The sequence below is a fragment of the Pomacea canaliculata genome, linkage group LG3, assembly GCF_003073045.1.
Source record: "Pomacea canaliculata isolate SZHN2017 linkage group LG3, ASM307304v1, whole genome shotgun sequence".
NCBI lineage: Eukaryota > Metazoa > Mollusca > Gastropoda > Architaenioglossa > Ampullariidae > Pomacea > Pomacea canaliculata.
Genome location: NC_037592.1, coordinates 2,128,488 through 2,149,577, shown reverse-complemented (window position 1 = coordinate 2,149,577; position 21,090 = coordinate 2,128,488). Strand labels below are relative to the sequence as shown.

Genomic DNA, 21,090 nt, shown 5'->3' with positions numbered 1-21,090 from the left:
GGGGGAAACAGGGTGTGAGGTTATTGAGGGGGAAACATTTGAGGAGACCTGAAGAAGTAAGTTCTGCATAAACACAGATCCAAACCAGTCTGTAGCAAAGAATATCACGAAAAGAAATTGAGCAGAAGAAGAGGAAGAGGAATAAGTAGGTTGAGACAGTGCCAGACAATGACCTGGCTCACAAGTCTAGGTCATGGGTGAGCTACTACAGCCACGCAGTAAGCATCATTCAAACCAACGTCTTCTCTTGGAGTCACGCAGGTTGGTGAGTCAACCCACTACATTTATTGCAGATATGACGGTCACGTGACAGAATGTCCATGTGACCATGTGACACTCAGTTAAGAAGCTCCTTTAAGAATCCGTTGAGTTGGATCGGTTCTCTGGAGTTCTTGACGTAGTTAACTCTTGAAGTCCACAGCATACCTAGCGGCCAGGTGTTTGGGTTCCAACCCCTGACCGTTACACATAGTGACGTCAGCACCGTGACTCAGCAACACCAGAGTCGTTTCGCGATAGCTCACCTCCGGAATATGTAAGAAATTCTGATGATGTTGAGACCTGTGGAGTTCTCCATCCCCCGCTGTATCCTTTGTGGAAAGAACAAAGTCCTTGCTCACTCCCTGTTCCTCGTTGGAAAGATTTGCCGACGCATCCTCGACACCGAATCCTCCGAACGCACTTTTTTTGAGTTGTGCTGTTAGTCCACAGCTGTGACAAGATGGCGACGCCGGCCCTGACCGCCGGGAGGGCCAACAGCGAAGGAGGAGCATGGGTCTGTGGTTGATGCCCAGCCCCGGACTGTAGCTGTCGCGGGAGTACACCTGTCCTCTGCATGCGGCTGCGTGTAGCGGTGTGTTGCCCAGCTTGTCCACCGCGTTCACCTTGGCGCCCAGCGTCAGCAGCACCTTCACGTGCCTGGCCGCGCCTGCAGCAGCTGCACAGTGCAGCGGTGTGATGCAGCTGTCCTCAGAGTCCTCCTGTATCCTCTCCCCCAGTGTCAACGAGGGCAGCTGTGCGGGGTTCTGCACAGGAAGGCGTGACCCCAGGGTCAGCCCGTCCACTAGAACTTTCAGCAATATCCGGGTGGATGGCCAGTGTCCAGCCAGGACGGCGTTCTGCAAAGGCGTGAAACCGCAGCTGTCCTTGACCCCGACGGCTTCTACAAACTTCTCCTCTGACCCCTTGAGCAGCCTGCTGGGTGAGGTCACTTTGCGCACCAGCCACTGACCTCGCGTGACGGCCACGTGGACAGGTGTGTCTCCTTGCGGGTCACGACCTGACCACGACGCACCGTGACGTACAAGCAGCCCTATGACGTCATCGCTGTCGTCATTCGCAGGCCCAGGCTGGTCAGGGGCGGCAACTGCATGGCATCCAAGTCCTCCGCCTCCATTTGTTGTCGCCCCTGAAATGTGCTGATGTCGGGTGGATGTGGCGGGTGGCGGACTGACTGGCGTGTGTCTCAGTCTGTCAGCCTCACTGTGGGGCTCGCTGTCGTCTGGCTCCATCTCCACGGCCCTCGTCAGCGGACTGCTCTCCATGAAAGGGACCTCGGGGTCCACCCCCTCCTCCAGGAGCCTCCTCATGGTCACCACGTCCCCCTCCACCACAGCCACGTGCAGCATGGCCGCCTGATAGGGGTTTTCACGCACCGGGTCTATACCTGGACACAACGGCAATAAAAACATGCTGTACCTGTAAAGCCTGGGGACTGAAGAAAAAGGTAAATTTCTAAACCCAGACACTTTCTTTAAATCTGCCCGCACATTATTTTTGTTTCATTATTAAGTTATAGTCCAGATGTCATTGATGCTACAAATTGTCATATTTCCTTAATCATTGATGAAATTAAAGGCTTAGTCTAGTCAAACATAAATTTATACTGGAATGTGATGGCGACTTAACAACTTAACAAATAAACAACAAAGGAAAGCGACCTTAAAATGTGTTGTTTTTTTGTTTGTTATTTTTTTATCATGATGGTGGAGGAGTTAAAAACAATGGTGGCGCTGCTAGCAATGGCGACCACGAGGATCGAACCATTCACGAGTTGTTGAGACAAAAGACAAGAGCATACCCAAAGTCAGGTAGTGCTGTAACTTTTCTGGCAGCCCGAGGGTGTGCAGACCGACTGTCAACCTCGTCCCCAGAGACCTGCGCACGGCCAGACGACACTGATGCTGCAGCGACATGGAGTGGTGCAGGGACCACCTGACACATCGCACGGCTTCTCCTAGACAACGACTGCTGCTACTGGATGTTGTGGAGCTGTCGCTGGAGTCGTCTCTTACGTCACCTGCGGTCGTCGTGTGGAGTTCTCGCGTCGCTGACTCGACAGCCGGGTTCATGGTTGACGCATGGTTCGAACTCTGACCCTTGCTGACAGCTTCCGGTGTGTTCCGATCGTCGAGGACGTCGGATAAAAAGTCGTTGCCCAGAAGCACGGAGACTGTCTCCTTGGTGACGAAGATGGAGGCCAGGAACGTTTCCAAGAATCGCAGCTTGTGGTAGAGACTCGTGTACTCATTGGGAGACATCGCGGTGACCTGCTGACGGTACCGTGGGTCCATCACCATCTTGGCAGCCCGGTCATGGGCTCTGTGGGAGATTGCCGACAGCAGACAGGAGGGAACTGCACCGTAGAACAGGAGGTAGCGAGCAAGCTCCGTGTTAGGCCGCTCCCCCTCTAGTGCCAGTGTCATGGCCGTCTTCCCCTGAGAAACAAGCTAAACATTACCTACCTGACCTGTGAAAGGTCACCCTTGTATATATTTTATTTAATGTTGATGCGGTTACATTTGACATTCATGTAATCAGAAACATTTACAAACTAACACACCATTACCCCCTCCACCTTTTGTTTTGCTTGCCAATATGTTATCAAACTTTATAAATTACAAATTTATTTCCAAATTAAATGTATATTAATTACATTCCGAGTTATAAAATTCGAAAATTTTGTGTAAATAGAAAGCTCAAATGTATACAACGCTTTTTTTTAACATCAGCACATGCAATTTTTTCTTCCTTTTTTCCCCGCACTCAGTATTGTGACACACACAGTCATGGCTGAGCAGTGGAGTGGAACCATGGAGTGAAGTATGTAATAAAATAAATATAACTGAGTCTCTGCACCTGGTTGTCTGGGATGTTGGCTATGTGTGGGTTATGATGCAGCAACAGACAGGCTCCAGCAATGTCTCCTTGGCGCACTCGCTCATGAAGCGCCGTCTGGTGGTGTCCATCTTGAGCACACGCGTCACTTCCGGCGTCTAGCAGGCGGCGACAAATGGACAAGGACTGCGAAATAGGCTGGTGTTTGACCTGCCTTGGCGGAAACTCAGAATGAATCTTCGGTTTCACGGTGTGTTATTGTTTAATATTTTATTTGCTCAAGTCTGATTCAACTTTATTCTGAATAAAACATTTTAACAAAATTTTTAATACAGAGAAATTTTAGAATGGACCGAGGCCATCATTCCATCTCTCTACAAAAAAGCTGACCCTAAGAACCCTGACAATTATAGAAATAGAAGACTTTCTAAATGGACTGAAGAAAGTCAGGTAATGGAGGATGTTCAGGCTGGCGTTAGAAAAACATAAAATGGATCACATACATTCTCTCTCATCTATGGTTCGAACAACTACGGTGTCATAAACAGCTTCACGAAGCTTTAACTGATTTCAGAGGGTGATAAGTTATTGACTTTTAGTTCTGTCCATGGGTCTTCACTATGTCCTCCGTGTTGACGTCACGGATAACGACTTCTGCCACCCACCCAGACCCACGTGACACTACCTGAATGTTGTAGGCAGACGGCAGGGCCACCATCAACGGGGTCTGAAGACCGTTGTTTCGGCTGTTGACGTCACAGTTGCTGTCGGCGAGGAGAAGGTCGACGACATCGTGCGCTCCGCTCGCGCATGCTCTGTGCAGCGGCGTGTCCCCGTTTCTGTCACGTGAGTTGACGTCAGCACCGTGCTGGAGCAGAGTTCGCGCAGCTTGGCATCTGCCAACATCAGACATCGGTTGTGAGCACGATTATCTCATAACGGGAAAATCCGTCGTGTTTGCAAAGCTCATGAACAAAAATCTTCTTTCACAGACCTGCGCGGTGTACTCATAAGGACGACAGGAAAGGGTGAAGGGGGGTAGGTGTAGGCCTCTCCACCCCTATACAGCCACCCCTGTAGACGACGTGAAGGAGCAAGAATGTTCTTGTGTACATTGCCAGGGATATGTTTGTTGATTTATTCATGCAAATTGTTTTATGTGGAAGTATTTTATGTCTGTGTTTGTATTGTTTAAAAAAAAATTAAAAAAGTTTTTTTCGAGGCAAAGTTCACAATACAGTCTAAATATAGGTTAGGTAAGTACCGCTGAAAGGTCTAGTTGCATGTAACATGTCGGTAATAAACATTTTCCGTTCCAAGGAAACGCATCTACAAACACCACCAAGCATTGAAGGAAGTCATAATCATCAAGCTTGTACTCGGATATGTACTTAGCACATCATCTCTCTCGTTAACTGAGCCATTAACATCATTAACATCATTAACATCCTTAACATCATTAACATCATTAACATCATTAACATTCTACCAGTATGACATGTCGACCTCCTCCTGTGCGTGGTGATATTTATAGACGTTTATCTTCACAACAGACGGAGACTTGAAAAAAAAAATAGTATGTTGCACTAAGCTAACCCCACTGATTAAACAAGACTGTGCACCCTCTCACACCTTGTATTCTGCACTAAGCTCTCGACAAATAGTCCGCGCTAATACAGATGTATTAATACGAGGCGAGAGGTTTATACTTTGGGGGGAAAGTTTTGGATAAACAGGTCGCACTAATTGCTCATCAACAAGCTCATATACTCTGGACAAGCAGCTCATCAGATAAAGTCTGCATCCTAGGCACAGGAGATGGCTTGTGTACCTGTTATTCCCCGCGCATGCGCTGAGCGGTGTCACGCCTTGCATATCCGGTTCGTCCACAGCGGCGCCCAGGTTCAGCAGGTGGCGGACGAGGTTGGTGCGGCCATCACTTGCTGCCTCCCACAAGCCAGTGCGTCCGGACTGGTTCTTGACCCCTGGGTCGAACCTGGGGTGGGCGAGGATCAGCTGCACCACGTCGTCATCAGCCCTGAGCTCCAAAGCCCACGTGATGGCCGTGTGACGACGGAGGATAGAGTTGACGTCATCGCCACACGTCATCAGCAGCGCGGCCACGTCTCCGTGACAACCTTGCTTCATGGCCTCGAAAAGCTCGTCCAGCACCCTCGACATGGCCTCGACCTGGGGTGGGCGCTTTTACTTCCGGATAAATAATGCTGATGATGTTAGATGTGATCACATCAGCCTACGTCACTTCCTCTGTTTCGTGTGGATGACCTGAAATGTCGATGAATAAAGTGAATAAGCAACATAAGTGTATCGTCTAACATTAGCATACTAGCAAACAAAGACTGACCTCCACCTTCCTGATTCCTCTAGGAAATTTCGTTCAGATGCAAAATATCAAGATGATTAGGAAATGGCTGCTGTCCATGATGAACATCTTAATGAAATGTTAAACCTCGTGTTCAGTGCACATGTGTCAGTATGTCAGTACGTGTGTGATCACAATTCTGTCTCGGTGTTCAGGATTCCTTCTATGCGCTTGTTAAACTCGACAAACGAGACAAAAGCAACAACGACTGACCAGCCCCCTAACTCATTCTGCACGTGATGTTGTAATGGTCACACAGTGTGCTCGCACTGCATTGTGGTCTGAACACTTGCTGCCATGGTGCCAGAGGTCGTGTGAACGTGGCATGTAGAGGCCATCAACTGTGTGCTCTGTACCCCAGGGGCATGTAGAGAGCATCAACTGTGTGCCATGTACACCAGGGGCAGTGGTTGGCTCCAAGAGACCAGAGGACAGAGTCCTGCTCCAGCACCATTACTGTTGTCCCTGACTGCGCAGTTCAGGCTCTGCAGCAGAATGCGTCTAGAATATTCGAGGAACCCTCGAGACCACAACCGTCGCAGTCTCTGCTTTTTTCCTTTAAAAAAGTTCCTCTGCGGCGGGAAAAGCAAAAAAGGAGAGGGCAAAGGTCACGAGAGAGTAAGAGAGAATGTGATGCACGAGAGAGGTGGGTGCTGGTGCCGAGAGGGGGTTGGGTGGGTAAATGGGTGAGTGCTTGGTATGACTAGGGGGTTGGAAGAGAAAACAGTGATCTACAGTTCACAAAAATACTAGTGTGACACGATAAATAGACAATAAACAAACACACACCTCTTTGATGGGGGATGGACCTGAAATACGGACATTCGTAGTTTTTTGGTTCATCGTCTGACAACTCGACATTTTGTCTTTTATGCAGGACCAGGGACCATCACACTGCAAGACATCTTCCGCCAGCTTGTTGATCCGTTGCTGGGGTCAAAAGGTCGGGAGGACTTGCACTACAGTGGCTGTTATTGCCGAGTGCAAGACATCTGTCTACCACCGCCAGCTGCTCACCGCTTTTCCCCTCCACTCCCCTCCCCACACCCACCACTGCTCCAGATTTACGACTTTCTCGCTGCTTAAAACTGAGCACTCGCGAGAGGCACTCGGCGACTCAAAGGCCGTTGTCGGTACATCAAACAACGAACATCGCCATATAAGTGCATGCTCCAAGAGCTGACTGCATATACAGCGGTGCTCACTCTACCATGACGGGAAGGCCGGAAAGACTACTCCGCTTTGCCTGACTCAGCAGATCGACAGGGATCCCACTCCCCCGACACCCACCAGCTACCACACATTGACGAGAACTAGGTCTGTGCAGTCATACGCAGCGAGGCGGGTTCACGCACCACTGAGCACAAGGCTAATTCTGATTCCTGGTTGCTATGTGTAACGGACTCAGACGATACAGACGATTCCATCACAAACAAAGAAGTACCCGTGACACCCATGATCATCAGCCTTGAACGTGTGACCGAGTTTATGAAAGACTCAAAGCTTACCTTCGTACCTCGCTGTCGGATGTTTCTCCGGGTGGCTGCACCTCGCACGCCCCGCCAACACCAACACCAACACCATGTGACCTCCGTGCCCCTGCTCCTGTCGCAACCTTTCGGTCAGTTGCTGCACGGCCTGATGGCGGAGCTGGAGGGTGTGTACTTTGCGAGGCACAGCATCCTGACACGCATCCTGACACAGCCAGCGTGTAATGAGGTCGAACACGCTGGCAGTCGCACCACCGACCTCTCGCGTGCACGTGTTGCCGTCACGTGGGCTGGTGGTTGCTTGGCCACGCCCCTGCTCACTGAGCCGTGAACGGGGCTCGAGGACTGGCTCCCACCACTCTCGCCTCCAACAACTTCGCGGTTCAGTTGCGCACTCAGTGCTTGTGTACTCAGTAACCTTTGACATCAGAGGTGGGCAACATTCTTTCTGCTGAGGGCCGTCTAGATGTTTATTTATAACACCAATTAATATTCTCAGCTTAATTAGCTTACTAATGTTTGCTCAAACATTTATATAACTCACCCCTTAAGTCAGATCTCGATGGTGCTGTTTATTATTTAGCTTTTTCATTATTTCAGAATTATGACTCACTTAATATTAATTGATATTGCTATGAAATAAATTATTTTTTATTATGAGTCCAGCCAACGATTGTGTGTCGGACTTATTAACACCTCCTTCTTTTTGTTGTTATCAGGGGATGGGATTTCGGGAAACGGTTAGAGACATTTTGGAAGAACAAACTTTTGTTCCACTGCCGGTGAGCACTTGTGTACATGTATGTGAATCACTTTGTATTACACACCATAGCTTTGATGTTGCTGGGATTTGTTTTTGTCTTGTTTTTGGAGAGGGTGGGAGTCCTTTGGGAGGTTGGGAGAGAAGTGTATGCTATGAGCGGTCTAAAAATGGATATGGGTGGATAAATGTCTCTAGGAAAGGAGGGGAGCCGTGTCTGTCACGTGATGACAGGATTTCTAAACACTACAGTGGGCTCAAAGTCAGGTTGTCTCGCTGTCACATTACAGGTTATAGCCTGACCTGCCAAACCTTGGATATTTATTTCATTATCCCGTGACTGGGTGCCCTTCGGGTGTGCAGTTGTTGTCCTCCGCACGAGGAGAGACGAACTACAAGAGTGAGGGCAGCCTGGTGACTCATGTACTTGCTTACAGCGGAAACGGCCGATTGTAAAAATAAAATCTTTGGAGAAACGAAAGTATTAGTATAACAGACAGTACACAGCTTTGTGATGACAAGTAAAAGTACTTTGTAAACAGTATCAACAAAATACACGCACAGTTATTTAATATGAATAGATAGTGTGAGCGAGTGTTGATATGCTGGTGATGCGTCATGCTATACTGTGGGCGGGGTGGATGGGTGGATGGGGTGGATGAATTGAGATACAGATTTCTAGTAAAGTGTTTCATATTTTCACAAACAACCTGATCTCTAGTTTACCTGATGATGGCGCTGGGAGGGAGATGTACATTTTGCTGTACAGTCCCTGGGGTCGTCGTTGGACGAGGTTCGCGCCAGTCACATGACGCGACGTGCATCACGCGCCTCCCCTGGGAGGTGAAATCCTGATATACACTTACACACGTGTGTAGAGAAACTTGACTTCAATAAGTAAACATCGCTGGCACCCTAGCAGATTGCTTACTGAGGTCTATGTCAGGCAGATTTGTATTGCGCCCTCTGTATTCTGACATTCAAATGAGTATAAGAAATATATACAGAGTTATGGGATTTCCCCGTTCTAAATATAGTCGACGGTCGCGAACTTTCCTTGCGACTAAAGATACGTCACGTGGGGCCGCAGACAGCAGCCTTGCTTACAAATATCGGGAATCCCGTTACTGATACTTATATAAAGCCGACAGGAGACGATGTTACGAGCATTTGGACGAGTTTCTTAGCGAAAGCCGCCTGCCCGTCTTGTCTGAAATTCAGTGAAGCTGAGAGACGAAGGAACAGTTAACCGACAGCAGCAGAAACATCTGTTCACAGATACGTGATCACGTGACACAGCTCCTCAAGACGTGTGGTGGCCTCTCGGGGACAAACATCTTCCACTGCGAGTTAATCTTTGAGGTGAGGACGATATGCGAGAGACTTGCTATTGTTGGGAAATGTTTCTATCCAGTTGATGGAGGATTCAATGAGAGTACAAGGGTTGGTTGTTGATGTTGTTGTTGCTGCTGCATTGATAGTAGTGTATGTGTTGATGGGTGAGGACAAGCACACACGCGTGCACACACATACAACATCCACATACAACATAGAATAGATACCCACATATACACACATACATACAGAAAGTGAAAAAAAAAAGAGCTTGAAAGAGCGACAGGGAAACTACAACCTTCAGAATAAGATTCCCAATTTTGAAAAGCTGACAACCCAAACATAGACATATATATATATACACAGATATAAATGTGTACATAACAGGCACGTGGCCAGACTGAAACAGGTAGAGACTTCATTTAATTGACATTTCTTGTCAGGTAGGACTAAGAAATCTTTCATGTGATTTTATCGAGCTTCGTTTCTCCACAGGAAGTGTCCTCTGAGTGCTGAGCCTGGTTGTCTGTCTACCATGAGCCTGTCTCGAGCTCCACGTTGGTCGCTGCAGGTGGTTGTCGTCTGTCTAGTCATGATGACTGGCTGCTTCAGTACCGACATCAACCGTGTGCTGACACCCACGACGACCAACTCGGAGCTTCTGATGCAAAATGTCACCATGGTGATAAACTGTACAAACGATGACGTGCCTCCTGGCCTCCGGAACAACAAGCACGTGCTCTTCTATCTACATTCCTGCGGTACGAATGTGAATTCTCTCTGTCCAGAAGACAAAGAGAACTCCAACGTCCTGGGTATACTGGGAGAGCAAATCAACATGACCAGCGGCAGACCTAACCACTGGGGGTGGGTGGCAAAGGAGGGGTTCCCGCACTACATGCTCGTGCATCTCACCCTGCCCCTGGCTGAGATCGCGCACTGCTTCAGCTGTCACAAGCTGTACAACTACCCATTTCCTGCTGACGCGGAGTGGTACAACACCAGCGATGTGTGCGTGAGTCATGGTCGCGACCCTCTACAACTGTCGGGTCGAATCTCGAGTCGCGCGCTCTCCATAACTCTTTCTAACCCCAAGCAAGTCGTCTTCCTCGAGCGCCCCAATGGCGAGTGCTCAGTGGAAAGATCGGTCCAACAGAACACTGTGCTTTTGGTGGTAGTCATCGTCTTCATTGTTGTCATCGCCGTTGGCATCGTCGCTGGCGTCGTTTACAGGGTATGCTGGAGAAAAAGGACACGACGAAGTCCGAGTGCCAGGGTCACTCGAGTGCCACTATACGACACGGAATCTCAACTGCGTCGCGGCGACACGGAAGATGGAAAATCCATCAACGAAATGGAAAGTCAGCGACCCGTGCTTGAGACGATCGAGGAGGAGGAGGAGGACAACAGACGGAACACCTTCTTTTCCTTGCACGGAGAACCGATTCTGGATGACAGCATACGTTACAGTGTGAGACTGTCTGGACTTCCGGAGACAGGATAACCATGGCACCCGTCTACACTGGTGTACGTGACGCCAGTTCTCGAGGGAATACGACGAAAGTCAAGAAAGTCCCGCCTGGACAGAAATAAAGTCCAATCGCCAGTGACGAGCAAAGATGTTCCAGTCGTCGGTGACGACGTGTTCTGAGGACTGTCTATGATCGTCAGCAGGTCTGGGGGGTGCAGTGACCTCCAGCGAGTACCCGTGCACCCTAGCACACTCGCCACAGGGGTCAGCATCTGACGACCACGACCTCGCCATCGAGTGCGGATGGTGACGTATTTGCTCCCACAATAGTCCTTCACACCACGTGATGTCACGTGCTTACAAACGCCAGGTAGCAAAACACGTACCCAAGTTGCTGTATGAATAAGCTCTAGAATTTCTGGGTTTTCGCTTTTGTTTAATTTGCTGGCCTCGTTAGCATGTGGAGTGTAGAACTAACAAATTCATTGCCAAAGGAAAAGTTGAAAAAAACTTTGTTTACGACCTGCACGAAAAATTGCACAATAACATTTTGCTCCATTCCATCTGTTGACATAGAGCACACTGTGGATATGTAAGATATGTTTAGACGATAGACTATAGACTGCTTTTGGGTCAGTGCCTTGTTTAAGCTCACCTCTCATTTATTCTTCATCTTTAGTTTGTAAATGTCTACATGACCTGAGATCGGATGGCTGATGGCGGAGTTTAGGAAGGTGAGCAGACTTTTATTTCGGCAAATGCCTCTGACATTTTATATCAATTTTTAAAATCGAAATCACACTGTTTCTTCGCCAATGAAGTCACTAGGAGGAACTGTTGAAGTATTTTTATCTTGCAGATGACATCGTCTGCAAATACCACTAGCACACTTGGCAAAGCAGTGTCAAGTGAAGGAGGTAGTACGAAAATTAAAAATTAAATGTTGCTCCCGGTGCCCTCCACACTACGTGAAGTCACGTGCTGACTAACGTCCGCACGCCGGGCATCGGGGGAATGAATGGATGAGATAATGTTGTTCTCGGTTTGTAAATCGCTGTTGTCAAGACGGCATGTACAGTTTCTCCAGTATAGCAACACCAACTTTGTATAGCTATGTAAGAACTGTACTAAACAACAAATGTACATAGGTAGGTAGTCCTAGGAGCTCACTTAACATTGGCAGCTGCAGACTTTCATTACACGTGTCACAAACGGTGATAAAGTTGCAGTGAAAGTCATCGATGTACATATGTTCTTACAATCTATTCATATTTCCCGAATCTTATCTTTAAATGTTTTCTTTGTGGATCTGTGCAATGTAAATATGAATAAATGATTTAATCACATGATCGGTCACGTGTTTAACCAGCAGCTTTTTACAGTCGAACAGTGAGTCAGGTGTGGTTCATAGTCTATTAAGATGATGATGATGATGACGACGACGATGTTGATGATGATTGATGATGAAGTCTCTCAGCCAGACTGTGTGGCAGAAACCACGGAAATGATTTTACCAAAGGAGGAAGCTGCTCGCTTGACAAAGATATAATTCTCGACGGGCGATAGATAGCAAGCACACACATGACTGTAGATATCAGAGAATAAGCTTCACTTTCGTAACATTTAGACATGAAATTAGTCTGAAAAGTTATTAAAAAAGTGTAATTGTCATCTAAACTCAATGGGTCGAACACCATGCTGGGTGGCAGACGACAAAAGAGATGATTCTGGTACTCGCGACAATCAGAAACAACATGGATGCGACGGACCGCGGGTTGCCTCAAGCCATCAAATATTTAAATCACAACTTTATAAAGCATAAACGCTAATAGTTTACTCACAAATCTGAAATACAAAAATATTAATATAATTTTTAATAATTTTAACTAGTGTTGAAGGCCGATTTGAAAAGAATACAACCCGCCTTGCAGATTTCACAAAGAAAAAAAAAATGTTCGTCCTGTCATCCTTATTAGACTTTCCGGAGTCCAAAGGTTGACTACTCATCATCCAGGAGTACTGACAAGACAGTTTTTACTATTATTTTTATTTTCCCTATCTTGGATAAGATAAGAGATGTCATAAGAGCTTCTAAAAATAAGTCTGATGTGAACTCTGAATAATATTAGGGTTAGTTACCAAAATATGTAATTAGAATATTAGCGATTGTTTCTGTGAACAAACGGTTTATATTAATGAAAGTGTAGTTTCTAAAACGAGTGTCCCATCATCAAAAGTTTGCTGGTGGGCCATTGTCCTGGATCACAGGCTGGTTTGAAAGGTGTGGAACTCCTTTCCTTAAAAAAATCCGCAATAAACAGTCTGAGATGCATTTCATTTTATTCGCAAATACTTCGAAATATCTTCCCTGCATTAGGTAAGCCCTATAATAGCATCAGGGAAATGAAAACGAATGCTGACGCAGTTCAACTCCCATCCCCACCCTGTCCCTGTATGGAGCGACAACTGCCATCACAACCTTCCACCACAATCAGCCGGAAGTGGAGTAGGAGCGGACAAGAACCTTCAGCCGGAAGCCGGAAGTCAGAGTACTTCATTGTGCTCGGTTAGACATGAAATGGAAGATAGCATGAAATTAGTAGACCTCACTTGTGTCAGTGACTGTATTGGTCCCGCAGATGCGTAGTTTCAACTGTCCAGAGATGAGCACCAAACACTTCCCTCAGACGACACACAGTTGATGTCACTCACTCTGCCTCCAAACCTCCAGCATTTTGCTGTGCGCACTTTCCGTCCAGACCTACACACACACTGTCTCCCTGCAGTCACTAGTGGTCCGGTAGTCAACCGTTAGCGCCTGTCACCAGTACAGTGAGGCTTGGCTGCCCTGGGTTCAACTCTCGTCTTGGGCACGCTGTTCTTTCTGTGTGTGTGGCATATGTTTACAGGGCTGGCTGCCTTGCCGCGATATAGTCTTAGTTGCTGACTCGGCGTAAAACACCAATTGTCCCTCCTGCAGTCGCTTTGTATTACTCTTCCCCTCCAGTTTACTCCACATTCATGTGCACACGATTATGCACTGCTTGTGTACCCAGCCCCCCATTATGCTTATGCTTAGGCTTATGATCGTGCAGTTTTGTTAAAAAGCATTCTGAAATGTGTCTCCAAAAACCAAACAGAATGATGTATGACGATCTGGGACAGTGACAACAAAAGTTTGATGTATTGTCAGAGGTAGTGCAATCAAACAAAGTATGAACTTCATCTGTGATCTCAAGACTGTATGTTCAGGGCACAGATGGAGGCACGCAAGTCTCTCTAGATAACGCTGAAACAACCATCAAACAAATTTCTAGATATTTTGTGTCAAGCATTCAAACACAGATTATTGTGGACAAGTGGAAATGTTAGTACAGTCGAACTGCGATAAGTCGAAGCTTCAAGGGACCGATGGAAAAGAAAATCAAATTACGGAAGGTTTGAGTTAAGGAAGTTCGTCGAAAAATGAGCATTATTTTATTTCACTGTGGATGTTTCATTTTAACAAAATGTTCACTCCTCATCATTCTTCTGAGGAAATGGAGTTGCGCTTATCACACACCTAGCTGTTTCCTATACAAAAAGGAGAATATGGGAGTGCAGGGTGGATGGGGGACGAATACACAATTTTACACTTTCCACCGTATTTTCAAATGGTTTCAACATACTGACTGGCTTAAAATTATTCGAGTTGTGGAAGTTTTTGGCTAATTTTACGGAAGTTGAATATGTAGTGCCTTAATGGGAAACCAACCAATTTATGTTTAAAATTCGAGTAATGGAGAATTTCGACAAGGAAGGTCAACTTACAGAAGTTCGACTGTACATAAAGTGTAAAGTTCTAAAATTTTGTTAATTTTGTTTTATGTATTATTCCCTACTTAAACCAGTCTCTTTCTCTCTAAGGGCACACATATTGGAAACTTTGAAATGTTTTCAAATCTGCAATCTGACAGAGTAGCTTTCTAAAGTCTAAGAATGAACATCTGCACACCTACTACAGATTTGCAGGCAATGTGACTGGTACATATATACTGCAGCATTGTAGGCAGGCAACATACCTGGTATGTGCCTACTGCAGTATTGCAGGCACAAACAGAAAAACATGACAAAGTGTTGCCGGGCCTTTGTCATTAAGCGATGACAGTGTAGGTAAGAGAAGATTATGGCTTGCATGTGTCAGAAACAATGCATAAATACTGTATAATAAAGAAGGTATGAGAGAGCACTGCATGACCAGAAAGAGAAAAGCCTGTTACCAGTTAAACATAATCTTCTTGTTTATTTGCATCTGGTATTGGTACAGTATCTTACTATTTTTATTCATTTTTTAAAATGTAAGTGAAGAGATGTACACATGAGTAGATATTCCAGATCCCCAGATAAAAGAGTGCATCATCTTCATCATGAATGTGTATTTTATTTTTGTGATCAGGTCTTTTTTATGAGAACAGTGAAATCTTGAATCTTGTCAAGTCTTTCCCCTTCAATAGGCAAAAACAAGTGACCAATGATGCCCCTGGTAAACATCACTGAGTGAAATTTCAGAGCAATTTTTGGCTGTTATAAAACATCTTTCTGGAACTATCCAGATCTTGTTATTGGTCTGACGGTTTCATCTATAAAACCAGTGCAGTCGTCTAAAGGAGCTCTCTTGTGGTGCATAGTTTTTGTCATCCTTCCTGCTGCAGCTACCTGATGAAGATAGTGATGTTGAAGATCAAATAGGAATTTAATAACTATGTTAAACAACCTTGAAATTTATTAAAGCTTCTGTCAAATGTGTAACATATCTGACATGCAGTTGGATATGCCAGTCTCTTCAAAGCAATACAAACCCTTTACTCTCTGAAATAAAAAAATTCCTATATTTTCAGAACCTTGTATAAAAGTATTATAAATATAAATTCTTTCATTCTTCCATCACCATGTCATATTCCAAAAGCAATAATGTCACGTGGTCAATCAACAAATTTTTATTCTTATGTGCCTCTTAACACATTATATATATATAAAAGAGAAAGACATACATAAGAATAGCTCTTGGGATATGACTTGGTGTCTTGCTGTTGGAAATGAAAGAACAAAAGACAGAATATAAGCAGACCTTTCAGAAAACGTTGCTACTGCATGAGGCTTAAACTACATGTACATTAACTAAAAAAATTAACACTGTTTATAGATCGGCACTAGGTAAGTTTTAAGATCTCCTTATCTGAACATTTTGAGCTATTTAATGCCACGATCGTCTGGGGAAGCTGAAGAGCAGCACAAATAATAATGAAGTTCTTTCTGAAGTACTCGATCGTAGCACGATTCTTGATTTCTTGAACACAATTAAATGTCCCTCTCAAAATTGTTTTCTTTGATTGCCCTCTTCCACGTTAATGCTAGCTCTACAATCTTGCCATGCACGGAATTATCCAAAGAATATATTAGAAATGGTTTAATTTATAACATTCGTCTGCTCGCATAGAACTCACGAAGCGCTGGCCTTGTAAACAAAGGGAGGCTAGAGAATGGGACTTGGCAAAGCAGTTACCTCCCGTGCGCGCGTTCCCGCTTTCTGATAACGGGTACATCGAGTGGGGTGTCCTGCCTCTTACTATTAGGTTGGTGCCCCCTACCCCCTCCCGTCGCGGCATCTGACACTGGCTGACTTAGAAGCGCTTTCCCAGCACGAAGTGAGTGGTGTAAGCAGGATGGTCTGATTTTACGAAAATCAGTGTTTCCCGGAAACAGCGAATCTAAAATTAAGGTCCGCAATTCCTTGATTTCTCCATTTATTTTGCTGATTACTTGCCGTTTACTTATCTTTTGTGAAAGGATCTTCTGATGATCGTGTTTTTCATCCCGATAATTTTGTTTATCGGAACAGTGGGCCTTTTATCCATTTGAAAGTGGTTTGCCAAGCAGCAAAAGCCTGACCCCCCATCTCGAGGAGAGTCTAACTGCTGTCAGTGCAACTTTGCAGCAGAGAAAGGACAAACAAGGAGGATGTTTTGACATCTCTGGATCTGATAAAGTTTATTTTGAGTGTTCCTGAGTTGCTCCTACTCAGACATGAACGGTAAGTGTTTTAAATCTTTAATCTTGGTTCTGAAAATTAATTGTGAAGGATTGAGTGGCAAACTCCATTTCAGCTTGCTGTCTTTACATTGTGAACTGTCAACGATGGCTTTTCGCATTTCACCAGCGTAACCTCACAATTTACTTCCCTCCTTTGACCGAAATGATTCATAGCAAAAGTGCGAAAACATCGAGCTGAGCGCAGACTGTAGCAGTTGATCTTTCGTATCTCTGTCAGTATGAGAGCTCACTATAGACATAGTGTTCGCGAAAACATACACGTGCATCTGATGCCCACAAACTGCCTAGCTGCCGAAAGAAGTTCGAATCGATTTATTGTAGAACTCTCCTCGATAAGAGAAGAGTGAGAAAAGTTAGTCTACCTCATCGGTATAGATCTCTTGTGTACCGCAGAAAAAAGTACGAAGTAGGCTCTCGTGTGAACGGAGATCCAAAGGGTCAACCTTTACGGTCTGCGATCAGCAACAAGCATATCGTTCTCATTTCTCTCTCACGTCTACGGAGTAGTAAATGTTTGGAGTTGCTGAGATTAATTCTATGCATAGCAACAGACGGTGACATCGTCTTGTTGCTGAAAGATGGAGTCACCAATTGTCAGCACTTATACTTTTCAAAATGCAACCTCTTGACCTCCCTGGGCTTACGAGCCCTTACCACAGCAATGAAGCGCCCAGTAACTGGCACGAAAGCATTAAATGGACGTCGAAAGTCGAAACGAGGCACGAGACAGTTCTATCTCCATTGTTAGATTCATCGCACATACACAAAATCAACTCTTGTCTTTCTGGAGGCTGGCAAGGTCAACCATCTACTCAGGCTGCAGAAATGATACTGTGGATTCCACTGGCTGCCAATAGCAGGGAGGAGCTGTATTTCAAAATTGTTATACATAAACCTGTATACATAAAGCTTTTGTACTAAGTCCTGATTTATATAATTATATAAAACTTTGCTATGATTATTATTATTTACCCTAACCCATTGATTTATCATTGTGGGTATTTTCACTCCACTCAAATAAGAATTAGTGTGTTGTGTGTGGTAAATTTAAAATAATTTATATGTTTACATTTATTATCATTCTCTTTATAATACTTAATAAAATTCTTGAACATAGTGACATTTCAAAAATGTCTTCAATGGTTTCCTTTTCTTGGTTACAAAAGGTACATAAGTTATTAAAATTTTATCTCTTTAAAATGTAGCTAATACCATAGGCACAAATCTAACCTGGAACCATTTATATTTAATTTTATGGATTTTACTTATTTTAAGGAAAATTATATTTAAACTTAATTCACTCTGCAGTTTTTCAATTTTTTTGACAGCATTTTGGTTCATACTCATCATTTGATATATTGTAATAGATCTTTGAACCTTTTCTTTGAGAAAATAGTAGTGTTAAGGAAAACTGCAGTATAGTTAATGTTTTTGTCAACGCATACATTTTTTTTCTCTTTTTCAACAACACTCATGTAGAGAATGTTGCTTTAACATGTCATGAGGAGACATTTTTCTGTATAAAATGAGTCAGTGAGAAGTGTTGTATTTTTAATTACCTTGTTTTTTTGTCCTTGTTTGTGCTGACATTTTATGATAAAGCATTTTCTACTTCAATAAACTTCAGTGAACTACAAATCATGTCTGTTTTTTGTAACATTTTGCATTTTTGTGCACTTTTTTGGCTGCTTTGCAGCACTTTGTTATACAGTCAGTTATACAGTGCTTTTTATGTGTGTGTGTTTTTTTTTTTTTGTTTTTTTTTTTTTGGGGTGGGGGAGTCCAGAAATATTACTTTATATAATTGTTTATTGTTACACTCAGAATGTGAAAGACTGGGCAGGTCGACCGATGAGAGACTTGTACGACATCGCACAGAACCGGCCCCAATGGCGAGCCCTTATCGCTTTTGCTCCTCATCTTGTTCCCCCTCCCCCCAATGCTCCGCTCCTTACTACAAGTACAGTGGGGTGGCTTGTTCTGTGTACAGCTGGTGCTAGTTAAGGGAGTGATAATGATGATTGCTACACTGGTTACGTGTAAGAGTTAGACAAGTGTCAAATTTGTCATTACTTGTAAGTTGCAAGCATTTCAGATATGATTATACGTGTCTTCTATCTTGTTTTTTAAAAAAACATTTCACAGTCCTTCATTTTTGTGTACTTAATAGGGATATTTGAATGTTTCAGGATGTATAAAGGGACGTTCCCTGTGGACAGTTGGATTAGGCGTTATTCTGGGAGTCTGTCTGATACCAGTCCTTACCTCTGTAACCGGAAATACTGATGATGTCAACACCCATGCCCAAGGACAGGACACAGTGGACCAGGGTATCAGGCTTGCGGTCATCTGCTCAAAATCGGACCTCCCGGAAGACCAAAGGTCAAACCGTGATATGGTGTTTGAAATACGGTACTGCCTTGGGAGCAGTGGCTTCTGCCAGTCGGAAGATAATGTCATAGCTACACTGAGCCGCTTCTACAATGCGACTATTCTGGAGAATACACCATATCAAAGAGGCTGGATGGAAAAAGAAACTTTTCCAGATAACATTACTCTTCATCTCATTGCCAAGCAGGAAAGTGTGTCCCACTGTCTGAAGTGCCACAGGACTGTAGATGTGACATTCAAGCCTCAAGACTTGGCCGTCAGCACACTCTGCTTCAAAGACCTCGCCACCCTCTCTGGTTGCCTGTCTAGCGGACCTTTCAGCATCTGTGGACCCTCGATTTCAGTCTTTTCACAGCTAACACGAATTATGTCATCTATTAACAATCTTCCAACAGTTTTATTACACAGGCTGCCAAACTCGGTGACATGTTATGAAGAAAGTTACGGATTAGCTACCCTCATCGTTCTTGTTAGCAATGTAATTCTGCAAATTGGCTTGGGGGGTGTGTTCTTATTTATGCTGGCTAAGATTATGAACTTTATTCAAAAATACCTGACACCATTGGATGTTGCCACTTCTAACGATGAACGGGAGGGCATGTATGGTGACGAAGACTTGAGTGCAGTACATTTGAGGAGAACACGGCAATAGTAGTGAACCTCCCATTACACAAACAGCCTTCAACATCATCAAATAATGCCTGGGTTGGAGGGAAAAAGCCGATTATTCTTTTGGTTTTGGCGGCTGACTTGCATTGGAGGAGATAGTCATCTGATGGAGGCTAGCCCATGACCAGAAAACTTGCCTTCTCAGTACAAACGGGTGTCGATTTATAAATGGAGAGGTGGCAAAAAAGATTGAACTTTGTCATCCCCTAGGCTTGATGAACCACTTACAGTTCATGTCCTTGTGGCCACTAGGCTTGATGACCCTTTTCCTTTTATGCGTCGGTTGCTATATGACGTGTTGTATTGTTTTTGTGTGACTGTTTATGAATTGTGTTTGTACTTCACGAAAAACCACATGTTGTTTTGTAATGTGTATTAGTAAGTGATGTATGTCATTGATGAGCTCAGCTATGCTTCTAGCACAAATAAATGCTGGTTTAGACACAATCTCTGATTTTGATGTTTATTTTTGCTGTTTTTTATTTTGCTTTTTTTTTGGTGGGTGGGAGGGTCTCCGTTCGTTTGCGAACGCGCAAACACATTAGCAATATCCTGGGGTATAGGTTATTGAATATTTATTGATTTAACGAGACAACCACGGGAGGCGCAGGGTGGTGAGACCCAGACAGACATGGAGGAGATCAGTCCACAGGGAGGCGGAGACAGCTGCCATGACATGCTCCCAACTGGAGAGGGTCGCCCAGGGTCCGAAAGCGGGGTGTAGCTGCGGCCCTATGCTCCACTGGGGGTGAAAATAATAATAATAAGATATTGAAGCTTTGTGCATTTCATCAATGATTGGGTAATCTCTCTATTTTAGTTACATGACAAAGGTCAACGGAGAGTTTTTTGTTTGTTGTTTTTTTTTTGAGGGGGGGGGGGGCTATCTTTAAAATGTGGTTTGACAAGAAACCTATTTCTGCCCTTAAAGCTTCGTCTTCTGGCCTTCCATTTTCTGATTCTTCATACCCCAACAACACCCCTCCACATCCAGCAAAACCATGGCACATACCCCCCCAACACACACTCCTTAGAAATAATATATACCCTAGCATATACCCGTCTATATATCATTGCAATGCCACTTTATGCCCCAGCATGTCCCCATCGATACTTCTGCAATACCACTTCATACCCCAGCACACATCCGTAATGAGAGTCCTCCAAGACAGCGGGCACACTCTTTCACCTGCGCAAGTATCATCAACGAGAGTTTGAGAGACAATTTGCACCTGGGACAAAGCCTTTGATCGCCACCTGTTGGAAGGATTGCCTATTCACAGAGGACACAAAGCACTCTTGTGCTAAAAAAAAAAATCCAGAAAAACGAGCACAAGGAAACCTCATCTGTGATTTTTGCTCTCCGCCCGAACTGTAGAGGGAC

At 44.7% G+C, this 21,090-nt stretch overlaps 3 protein-coding genes and 1 long non-coding RNA gene across 8 annotated transcripts; 2 read left to right on the top strand and 2 right to left on the bottom strand.

Moving 5' to 3' along the window:
* Positions 1 to 245: 245 nt before the first annotated feature.
* On the bottom strand, positions 246 to 8,720 carry LOC112559191 (serine/threonine-protein phosphatase 6 regulatory ankyrin repeat subunit B-like). Of its 4 annotated transcripts, none has more exons than XM_025230209.1 (6): positions 8,477 to 8,720; positions 4,949 to 5,403; positions 3,803 to 4,013; positions 3,139 to 3,327; positions 2,081 to 2,717; positions 246 to 1,666 (listed from the first exon to the last, which is right to left on the bottom strand). In XM_025230209.1, the coding sequence occupies exons 2-6, from the start codon at positions 5,296 to 5,298 to the stop codon at positions 402 to 404; spliced, it is 2,652 nt and encodes an 883-aa protein (XP_025085994.1). In that variant the 5' UTR covers positions 5,299 to 5,403; positions 8,477 to 8,720; the 3' UTR covers positions 246 to 401. The 4 variants fall into 4 exon arrangements, with proteins under 4 accessions (XP_025085994.1, XP_025085996.1, XP_025085993.1 ...); XM_025230211.1 differs by lacking the exon at positions 8,477 to 8,720 and adding an exon at positions 7,009 to 7,710 and having other exon boundaries at positions 4,949 to 5,325; XM_025230208.1 differs by lacking the exon at positions 8,477 to 8,720 and adding an exon at positions 7,017 to 7,709.
* Positions 8,721 to 8,888: 168 nt separating this feature from the next.
* LOC112559195 lies at positions 8,889 to 11,907 on the top strand. Its single transcript, XM_025230216.1, has 2 exons — positions 8,889 to 9,112; positions 9,581 to 11,907. Exon 2 carries the CDS (start codon positions 9,621 to 9,623, stop codon positions 10,587 to 10,589), a length of 969 nt encoding a protein of 322 aa, XP_025086001.1. The 5' UTR covers positions 8,889 to 9,112; positions 9,581 to 9,620; the 3' UTR covers positions 10,590 to 11,907.
* A 2,916-nt stretch (positions 11,908 to 14,823) lies between these two features.
* LOC112560194 lies at positions 14,824 to 16,221 on the bottom strand. Its single transcript, XR_003098491.1, has 2 exons — positions 16,099 to 16,221; positions 14,824 to 15,251 (listed from the first exon to the last, which is right to left on the bottom strand). It is a non-coding gene; the product is annotated as an uncharacterized LOC112560194 (long non-coding RNA).
* Positions 16,101 to 20,155, top strand: LOC112560193. Of its 2 annotated transcripts, none has more exons than XM_025231841.1 (3): positions 16,101 to 16,240; positions 16,435 to 16,626; positions 18,836 to 20,155. In XM_025231841.1, exons 2-3 carry the CDS (start codon positions 16,620 to 16,622, stop codon positions 19,687 to 19,689), a joined length of 861 nt encoding a protein of 286 aa, XP_025087626.1. In that variant the 5' UTR covers positions 16,101 to 16,240; positions 16,435 to 16,619; the 3' UTR covers positions 19,690 to 20,155. The 2 variants fall into 2 exon arrangements, with proteins under 2 accessions (XP_025087626.1, XP_025087625.1); XM_025231840.1 differs by having other exon boundaries at positions 16,162 to 16,314.
* Positions 20,156 to 21,090: the final 935 nt, after the last annotated feature.

What these genes read in the sequence shown, in the direction of transcription:
- LOC112559191 (XM_025230209.1), bottom strand. Translation starts at nt 5,298, where the DNA reads ATGTCGAGGGTGCTGGACGAGCTTTTCGAGGCCATGAAGCAAGGTTGT. An exon ending in CGTCTGCCTACAACATTCAG is followed by an intron (nt 3,328 to 3,802) that starts GTAGTGTCACGT and finishes CCGCCAAGGCAG; the next exon opens with GTCAAACACCAGCCTATTTC. An exon ending in CCAACATCCCAGACAACCAG is followed by an intron (nt 2,718 to 3,138) that starts GTGCAGAGACTC and finishes CTTGTTTCTCAG; the next exon opens with GGGAAGACGGCCATGACACT.
- LOC112559195 (XM_025230216.1), top strand. Translation starts at nt 9,621, where the DNA reads ATGAGCCTGTCTCGAGCTCCACGTTGGTCGCTGCAGGTGGTTGTCGTC.